Source organism: Procambarus clarkii, unplaced genomic scaffold (assembly GCF_040958095.1).
Source record: "Procambarus clarkii isolate CNS0578487 unplaced genomic scaffold, FALCON_Pclarkii_2.0 HiC_scaffold_99, whole genome shotgun sequence".
NCBI lineage: Eukaryota > Metazoa > Arthropoda > Malacostraca > Decapoda > Cambaridae > Procambarus > Procambarus clarkii.
The window spans coordinates 4806385-4816690 of NW_027189132.1; the positions used below are offsets into that span (position 1 = coordinate 4806385).

The 10306-nt window shown below is 34.8% G+C and overlaps 1 protein-coding gene and 1 long non-coding RNA gene across 2 annotated transcripts; both read left to right on the forward strand.

The window, feature by feature from the left end:
* The first annotated feature begins 2401 nt into the window (after nt 1–2401).
* On the forward strand, nt 2402–4195 carry LOC138360174 (uncharacterized). The gene is made up of 3 exons (XR_011226230.1): nt 2402–3196; nt 3540–3644; nt 3800–4195. It is a non-coding gene; the product is annotated as an uncharacterized lncRNA (long non-coding RNA).
* Nucleotides 4196–7307: 3112 nt separating this feature from the next.
* Nucleotides 7308–8950, forward strand: LOC138360188 (uncharacterized). The gene is made up of 3 exons (XM_069320134.1): nt 7308–7471; nt 8065–8249; nt 8509–8950. The coding sequence occupies exons 1-3, from the start codon at nt 7312–7314 to the stop codon at nt 8731–8733; spliced, it is 570 nt and encodes a 189-aa protein (XP_069176235.1). The 5' UTR covers nt 7308–7311; the 3' UTR covers nt 8734–8950.
* The last annotated feature ends 1356 nt before the right edge of the window (nt 8951–10306 follow it).

A 10306-nucleotide genomic window follows, 5' to 3' on the forward strand; every position in this document is an offset into this window, starting at 1 on the left:
TAAAAAACTACGAATTTCGCAATTTGCTATGTACTTTAGTGTACTATTTTAAAATAAGATTGGTTTTTAAGCTGCAAGTCATATGAATCTCAAAAAAAGTATATTATTAACAATCTTATCTCCATAGTTCACTAGTTTCTGTAAATCAGATCTGGTAACTGTAGGCCAAGTACTGGAAGACTCAAGACACAATGTGTTGAAGCTATTCTCTTTGAAGAAGTCATCTCGACAGGATCTTCCAGCTCCAGCTATAAAACTTCACCAAACATGGATCTACCTAGTACATCAAATGGTAAGGAATTACTAAACTGTACAAAGTTTTATGCTAGAACATTTGTTACAGAATTGTCCCTGTCAGGGACAATTCAGTCCCTATTCTATGTGTACTCCATCACATAGTGACGGAGTATGTGGGAATAATTTTGTTGACACTGTCCATTTTGTCAATTCTACAACAGCAGATAATATGAATTCCCAGAGATATTTGTAACTTGAGATACTTGGTTTGGTTTGGTTAAGTTAGGTTAGGTTAGCCTAACCCAGTAAATCCTCCCCGGCTAGAATATAAACCCCGGACAAAGTGCTCGTGAAATGCCAGGCAATTGCAAATATGAGGATGTGGTTGATTAGATTATATTCTTTTCTATATCATAGATGTTCAATATATGAAAAATATTTTAGACTTAAAAATGGACCCCTGAGGTACTCAACTTAACACATTTCTTCATATTCATTCCCATTTAGTATGACCTTTTGCTCTCTTTGTTTTAACTATTGTTTTGTGCACTTTACAATTTTTTTCATGAACCTGTAATTTCCTTGCTAGTCTTCCATGTGGTACCTTATTAAAGTCTTTAGCATAATCCATGTATACTACATCCACCGGAAACCCTTTATCTGAGTACCATGTTACCATGTCCCAAAAGTGAGGAGGTTTATAAGGTAGCATCTGTTTTTAAGAAGACCATGGTGTGTCGATTGAATAAGATTGTTCACTGAAAGATGGTAAATGATTCCCTCCCTTAGGATTTTCGCCATGAGCTTGCAGATGTGTTATACCTAGCTGATCGGACATTAGTTTTGTGCTTAACTCTTTCTGCTTTTTTTTTAAATACTGTAAGGGTGAAATTTTCATATTTCAAATCTCGGGGTACTATCCCTTGGTTCAGATATTTTGTGGAAAGTATTTTCAGCAGTATTCATAGTTCTTCTGTCAGTTTATTTTCCTTTATAATTAAGGTTTGTTTTCTTTTGTACCATAGAAAGTACCACAGAAAGGTGTTATAATGTTGTGTTAGCTTTTCTGTACAATTTTTCTTTTTTGTTTGTATAAAAGGCTATGCAATGAATTCAAATATTTACGCTACCAATCAATTTTTCAGATAGATCATCGGATTTTGACAGTATGCTGTACATACCAGATGTTCCAAAAATAACTACAGACAACAATAATGGTACTGTGTTTACTATTTTTATACTTTATATATAGGAAGACAAGTTCAATCAATGAGCATTTTAATATATCATCAAAATTTTCATACATTTCTTTCACTTTGTTACACTTGTAAAAACTTATTCTTAGCTATATTTATATAAATGTTAATACCACTGTTAAATGAACATATTGATTTGTGTCCTTATTAGTTATAGCTTATTTATGTTGACCCAGCACCTTACTAAAGGGATTACCTTAACTTGTGTCACTGTCTCTCTAGGGGGCTCCAGGTAGGCAGTATAGGTAATGCCACTAACATGCATATCATTATGGGAAAGTCCATAATTTAACACATAATTATAAGTAGGTAATTTGTAGCAAATTTTAAGATTATTAATAGGTACATTGTAGCATAATTTTGCATAAGCATAATTTTCTTGTTTTGTTCTTGTACTTTTCCTTCGAACACTATTATTTTCTCTTCAGAATTTCACCGGAGAATAGCAGTGATGACTAGAGAACATCTTGAACGTGAGTACCAGAAAGCACGTGCTGCAATGATACAAAGAAATGAGTACTTGAAGAGACTCTTAAACGTGGAGGAACCAAACTCAATAAAGGTGACAAACAAGAAACAGAAAAAAGATAACATACAGGATGTATCACACATTAATTCAAAACAAAGACCAGCTGCACCCCAATCTGATGGTAATCTTCTATTATTTTTTTAACAATATTTCTACAGCTGTTATTTGTGTACTTTCCAATAATATTTGTTGCCTATTTTTAAGTGTATGCTAGACAATTATGGAGATTAAATTACTATAACACTGAACAACTTGGTAGCATAAAGTTAGTTATAGTAATATCTTGAGATTTGTCTGAAAATATTAATACTTGTATACAATTTGCAATTATGTACCATGCTTAAATCTTCAAATGTGCCACCCAGACATTCTGCCTGCTATACTTTCACCACCACACATTCAAAATGCGGGCTATTCTACTAGTGGCAGAACGTACGCTCAAAGTTATTTGGCAGCTGGTGAAGAAACTTTGGAATCATTTGATGTTGGTATGTCCCAACATCATTTGTTGGTATTTAAATGAGGGTTTATTTAATGGACACACGTCATAAATATTATGTACCAAAATTGTGCTTAATGCCTATGAAATTTTGTTTAACATATTATACTAATCATTCCTTTCACTTACAAATTTTTCTTACTAATTTGTAATCCCATATTTCAAAGTACTTGCTGCAGAACTTGAACAAATTAAAGATTCTCAGCCAAGTGTTTCTGACTGGCAAAAAAGAAGAAAAAATGCAGAGATTAATTGGGGAGAAAGCAGGGCAATGCTGTTCGATTGGACATTGTCTGAGTTGGGTGTTCCAGATAAAGGTAAATTAAATATTGCTGTGTTCATTAAGGTTATACTGTATAATAAGCATCATATGCATATTAATGACACTCTATTAATACATTTAGACTTCAGATTGTTTAAAATGTTAGGTATACAGTATTTAAAATTAGTATAAATAATTACCCCTTTTTTCATCAGGTAAAGTTTGTGTACAATGTACAAATTGTGAGGCAAGCATCAAATGTGAAGACTGTTTTGCATTTTTGTGTCACATTTGTGACCAAATGCAACATTTTCTCATGCCTTTCCACCACAGATTATATTGGAAAAATGGCTTTTATGAGCCATTAGACCCGACACAAACTGTGTGCCCTGAAGGAAATATCTTTCACTGGAGTAAGTATACGATACCTGTATAAAATCCGTACTTTGTTCCGAGATTACTTCTACTTCCCAATCCCAGTCTAGAGCTACGATTATCTTGGTATAACAAAATAAAATGAAAAATGTTTCATTTCAGTCATTACAACATTTGGAGAAGTCTTAAAGTTTAAACCTGACACTTGGTTTTATAGATTGATTTAATCGTCTGATTGTTTCTTTTCTGTGAATTTCTCAGTCATTATCTGGAGAATAATGTCAATATTTTGTACAATCAAGAAACAATGAAATATTCAGTCTGAAATTCTTTTCCATAAAACTCATTTTGTCAAACTGTCTTCCTTTGCTTTGTTACCAGAACCTGTTGTACCAGCCCAACCACCAAATTCTTGCCCCAACTGCACAGATTGCAAGTTTAAAATTTCAAGCTCCAGCAATCTCTGCATCTTCATCACTATAATGGGTAAATAAACTTTAAAATTTACCCTTTTATTTCCATTACCGGATATTCCTGAATCACAATACATTTTGAAATTTTTGTTGCTATAAATGTTAATTTTTACATCACTATTTTAGCAAGTCGCCACACCACTCAATGCACTGTATTTTAAACTACAGGAAGGTATGACCTCTATACTCCAATCTATACATGCCACTGTGGATATGAGCATCAACAACTAGGCAAGACCATGCACAAGTCTGGTTTCTATTCATCATTAGGAAAGAGCAGCACATTCTACAGCACCAGTCTGCTTGAATCATGGCACCATATAAAAAGAAATTGTCCCGGAACATCATTTCGGGCATTAGTCACTGCACTGGAATCCTTTGGTGCTTCTCGTGGGCGTGGATGTTTTGATACCGTTATTCTTAATATTTTCAGTTTTATATTTCAATACAAAAATTATCAAAATTTTGTAGTAATGTATATTCATTTATTAATAATTAGTTTTTAATTTTGTTCAAACACAAAATGGAATGTTTTTTTTGTTTATTTATCTTATGTCATAATATGCATTTTAAATGTCACCATCTAAAAAATTCTATTCCTAGATTGGACCCATTAATTATATAACTTCGAAGAGAGTGTTCTTCGAATGGCGATTCCAGCAATATGAGCTGAGAAAAATTAGAGGAGAAGCTGACAATGAGTGTCCTGCTTGTGATAAAACCCCTTTAGCAGTACATATTGATGGCAACAAGAAGCTGTATCGTTACAACAAAGTTGGGAGGTAATAAAATGTGCTTTACAGATACTTAATGTATAGTATTCTTTTGTTCTCTACACACACTATATTATAATGAATTATATTGTCTTCAAATTAATGTTCTTATAAATAAAGTATGCACATATAAATATACATTGTCATATGACATATTTTTTAACTGAGTATGTCTTTATAGTTTGCCTTTCAATTGCATCCATATCATCATTTTATTTATCTAACACCATGTAAATTTTTGTTTTATGTAAAATTTAGCAGTGCATCAGAATTCTTCATATAAAACATTTTTTGATACCCCATTACCCATTGTTTAATATTATAGTGGTTACAGACAATAAATAATTATTTCTGAATTATCATTGCAGAGGTATCAGAAACCCCTATTATTCTGATAGTATCTTCAGCAAAGATGAAGATGTTCAAGCTCATGTTGGCACTATTCAGAGCTTGAAAACTAAGGTGAGTTTTATTATATATTGAGAAACCTTCAATTTTACCTAATAACTGTTTGGCGACTATAACATATGGTGGCCATTTTTGTATTTTTTCATTATAGTTTATATATATTGAATAAGGAAATATAACCCATAGAAATTCTTATGTGCAACAACAATGCCTATCGCGCAAAATAATCTCTACCTTCTACCCGTCCTACATAATTATAATCATGCTCACCAACTGGGTATTTAGTTACTATAAATATTTTTGTTTAACAGAGTAAGCACACGTGTGGAGTGTCTACATGGAAAGCTGCTCAAAATAAGCCTCTTTCATTCCAAAGTTTGGATGAAACAGGAATCAGCATGGCCTCCTGTCGACATGGTATTATCCTCCACACCTTGAATATGTATCAAGGAGAGCTGTACAGTTATGCCCACTATTTGCAAATTATGTATTTCAAATACGTAAAGTTTATTTGTCAAGACATAATTTGCAAATATTGGCCATGGGCCTTAACTGTGGCTCAGAAACAATCACATTTTCACATTGGTCAAGCAAAGCCATTTTTAGGAGTCCTACATGCAAAAGGACATGCTTGGTATTGTCAGGTAAATAAAAATATAACATTACATTTATGTATACTAATTAAATTTAATGTAATGTATACATTACATTAAATATAATAAGTACAGTTTGTGTAAAAAAATTTAAGATTTCTGATTGTTTAAGATTAATGATATACGTATCATTTAATATAGTAGGAGGCTTTTAATTTTTGTACAATAATTTGAATTTTTTTTTACTGTATACTTTTATGTTAAAGGTATTGTATGGAGGGCGGTGGCAAGAAGGAAGTGGCATGACTTTAGGGGAAGAGGCAGAGCAAGTGTTTGCATACCTCTCACGATACAACTCTACAACTAAAAACATGCTGAAAGCTGCTATTTGTTTATATGGTTCATCTGATCAAGTTTTTTATTATTTTACCTGCCCTGTAATCAGTATAATGCGATTTGTATTCAGTATTCAATAAGTATCAACTCCCTCAAATAATCAATAAAAGAATGAAAACATATTGGTCAAACTTGAGTTGGTCGTGGTGAGTAAAGGTATGTTATGAAACTGTTATTAATCTATGCTCTTCAAGATGTTCATTGCTATAAATATTTTTCTCAGAAAGAACAGAAGAACTCACAGAGGGTGCAGTCTTTTGGAACCATCGAAAAATTGATGGACTGGCTCGTGCATTAGTTACTCGACTCAGAAAGGTACTAAAAATAATATATATTTATTTTATTTATTTGTATTTATTTTGAAACTTATTATAATGCATTTATATGTGAAAGGTATTATAATGCATTTATAGGTTAGTTATGTGTTCAGATCATGTACTACATATATTTTCCATTATAAATTAGCGACCATTTCCTTGAATTAACTGCTTGAACTTTTTCAATATATCAATAAGGTTAATTTGTATAAAGTATATAGTATTTAATTAACCTAAATGTATGATTCCGAGATATATCAAATGTGTTCACAGAGAAATCACAGTATCGTGATATATCACGGGAACTGTGATGAGGGTTTGAACCCCATGCACTGAGTGCTCTCAGATGCATGCTCTAGTTCACTACGCCACGACATGGTCAGATGAATTGCAACTTGGAGTACTACTGCACCCACAAGGATCCCAAGGCTTCCACTGAAGCCAAACCAGGTTTCACACAATTCCCCCATGAACTCGGTCTCTGTCATTCAGTAGTTCTGCCTTTGATGCCCCCATTTCAATGTCTTTCTCCATGTATTGATATATCACAATAATATGAATTCAATGTGTATTGAAAGGGCCATCAGAGGTAAAACTACTGGAGGACACAGACCAAGTACATGGGAAACTGCATGCACAACCGCCCATGGAATGGGTATGGGGGTGCATAATTAACAAAAATTGAATTGTGGGTTCATTAGTACCCTAGGTTGCAATTCTTTTGACCATGTTGTGGCGCATTCAACTACAGCAAGCATCTGGGAATGCCAAGCCCATAGGTTCGAACCACTCATCATGGTTAATGTGATTTGTTCATTAAATTTATTATATTTTCAAATAGGCCAGAGAGACGGAAATAACAGTTTCAAATGAGATCGACAAACTTGATGTTCAAAAGTCATTGATTCAAGAATGGCGATCTGACCTACAAATGATTTGTAAGGAGTTAGAGTTAAACACTGGAACAACCTCGAAGAACATAAAATATTCTATCGAGGCAGTTGCAGACTCTATCAGGCATCGCAAAAATCTGATTGCCACTGATGCAGGTAGGCTTACTATTTCTTTGTTAACTCTGAAGCAATTTCTATTTAGCTCTTGTCTATAATTTCTATGTAGGTAAATGATGAGGAAATTTTTTTAACAACTTTAAAACTTTCAGCCAAAAAACTTTATTTGCAGCATCCAGTAAAATGCGCTCTTCACTCCGGCACAGAAATGAGTGTGATAGGAAAAAGCTTCAAGGCTTCATAAAAATCTACAATAGTGAAAACTCTGAAATTCTCAGTGAAAAGGATGCAATAGAAGGTATCCTGCCATGGCACAATTTATTGCCTCATCATAGCCAAAATGGTATGTAACTACATCTCATTTTATCAGGGGTTACAATTCGGCCTTATCAAGATAACTAACATTTAGCATGCATAATGGATAAGCTTTACTTATTTTTGAAGTAAAATATCATCACTACTGTTTGTAAAATAGGTGCAGTATCATAATCCGTAGGTTTTTATCAGGTTGATACTGCACAATAAACTATGTAAACTAAGCAGTCTCCATGGTGTAGTGGTAAGACACTCGCCTGGCGTTCCGCGAGCGCTATGTCCTGGGTTCGTATCCTGGCCGGGGAGGATTTACTGGGCGCAATTTCTTAACTGTAGCCTCTGTTTAACGCAACAGTAAAATGTGTACTTGGATGAAAAAACGATTCTTCGCGGCAGGGGATCGTATTCCAGGGACCATAGGATTAAGGACTTGCCCGAAACGCTACGCGTACTAGTGGCTGTACAAGAATGTAACAACTCTTGTATATATCTCAAAAAAAAAAAAAAAAAAAAAAAAAAAAAAAAAATGTATAGTATGTATAATGCAAGTACCTAAACTGTAATTACATTAAATTGAGTTGTAGTTTACTTGCAGTAAATATAAATTTCCTCTTTTATTAGTGTCCCTTGCTCAAAAAAAGAAGGCAGTAGAAGATGTGGAGCTTCAGAAGGGATCCAGAGAAGAGCAACAACACACTGTTCAAGAAATGCTGCATTATCTCGCATATTACAAGAATAAGAGAGAGATTTTAACCGAACATACTGAAGAGTTGTTATGTGGAATTTTTCCTTCATATCTAAGCAAGGTAAGCTAACAGCCTAAATGTGTGTTGCAGTTCAGTTCTTCATAAACATTTATCCAGCAGAATTTTATACTTGAGTAAAGTCTTGCTATTTACAACTTTGACAGGTAGACAATTCCATGGTTTTCATATACTGTACTGGTGTGTTTTACATATATTTGAACTTTTACCGAAAACTTTGTTTATTTATTCTAATTTCTTTAGTATTTTCAGGGAAATTTGTAAATGTCTTAAACCCCATTAAATAGTCTATATATTACAGGATCCTAACAAGTACACTATTGAAGAGAAGCACCTATCAACCAAAAATAAGAGTGGAATCTTGGCTCTTTTGAAGCAAGGGCAAAAGTTGTGTTCTGACAAGCTGAGTGATGCAAAGCGTTTATTTAGATACCAGGAAGAGGATGTTGATGTTTCCGAGCCCTACCTGGAGCTTTGTGACAGTGAAGATGATGATGATGAAGATGAAGATTTACTACTAAACTGATGATACAAAAGTTAAGTATAATAAATTTTACCTGATTTCTCTTGCTAATTTCTCTTACTTAATTTCTCTAATTTCTAATTATCCTAGCCCTAAGATTACTACTGGCCTCCATTGCCTTGCCTGCACTTTGTTTCCCCCTTAACCATATCACTCATTCTTACAGGTGTGAGACAGAGAGGTACAAGATCATCCAAGAGGAACAACACCTGAAGCACCCAACATTTGGGTGTTTTAATTAATAAAAACGCCCTTCATGGCTTCACTCATCCTGGCTGGTTTAATTAAAAAAACCTAACCTAAACCTAATATATATACCTCTAGAGTCAAGGGAGTTAAGTTTTAGGCTGCACAATGAAACTGCTATTGACAATTTTATAACTGCTGCTGATAATGTCTGTCCTGTGACTTTTTTGTAAGCATAACCAAAAGGCTTAACAATCCCTTGCTTACAAAGGGAATACTTAAACCCATTAATAAAAAACATGACCTTGAGAAGAAGTATAGGTTAGGAATTGTCTCCAAAGAATTCTCATGCTCTTCAACAGGTCACTTGAACTCCAAACCTTTCCAGTTATCCTAAAAAAAGCGAGTTACCCCTGTACACAAATGTGGTGATCTCACAGATGTTAACAATTACAGACCTATATCAATCCTGCCTAACTTGTCAACATTTTTTGAAAAACTAATCTACAAGCAGTTTTACTCTTATCTAGCCAAACACCATATACTTAGTACTAGGCTGTACAAGAATATAACAACTCTTGTATATATCTCAAAAAAAAAAAAAAAAAAAAAAAAAGCACAAGACGAAGCTTGAAAAAGTTTAGTGGTATGCCAATAGGCTAGTCCCAGGACTAAGAGGCATGAGTTACGAGGACAGGCTGCGAGAAATGCAATTGATAGGGTACATAAAGATAAACTGTTTAACACGGGTGGTAGGCGAACAAGGGGACACAGGTGGAAACTTAGTACCCAAATGAACCACTAGGATGTTAGAAAGAACTTTTTCAGTGTCAGAGTAGTTAATAGATGGAATGCATTAGGCAGTGATGTGGTGGAGGCTGACTCCATACACAGTTTCAAATGCAGATATGATAGAGCCCAGTAGGCTCAGGAATCTGTACATCAGTTGATTGCCAGTTGAGAGGTGGGACCAAAGAGCCAGAGCTCAACCCCCCGCAACCACAACTCTCTCTCTCTCTCTCTCTCTCTCTCTCTCTCTCTCTCTCTCTCTCTCTCTCTCTCTCTCTCTCTCTCTCTCTCTCTCTCTCTCTCTCTCTCTCTCTCTCTCTCTCTCTCTCTCTCTCTCTCTCTCTCTCTCTCTCTCTCTCTCTCTCTCTCTCTCTCTCTCTCTCTCTCTCTCTCTCTCTCTCTCTCTCTCTCTCTCTCTCTCTCTCTCTCTCTCTCTCTCTCTCTCTCTCTCTCTCTCTCTCTCTCTCTCTCTCTCTCTCTCTCTCTCTCTCTCTCTCTCTCTCTCTCTCTCTCTCTCTCTCTCTCTCTCTCTCTCTCTCTCTCTCTCTCTCTCTCTCTCTCTCTCTCTCTCTCTCTCTCTCTCTCTCTCTCTCTCTCTCTC

Bases quoted from the DNA above. Each gene is read 5' to 3' on its own strand.
- LOC138360188 (XM_069320134.1), top strand. From the start codon at position 7,312: ATGCGCTCTTCACTCCGGCACAGAAATGAGTGTGATAGGAAAAAGCTT. The intron at 7,472-8,064 runs GTATGTAACTAC...CTCTTTTATTAG, and splicing joins GCCTCATCATAGCCAAAATG to TGTCCCTTGCTCAAAAAAAG. The intron at 8,250-8,508 runs GTAAGCTAACAG...TATATATTACAG, and splicing joins TTCCTTCATATCTAAGCAAG to GATCCTAACAAGTACACTAT.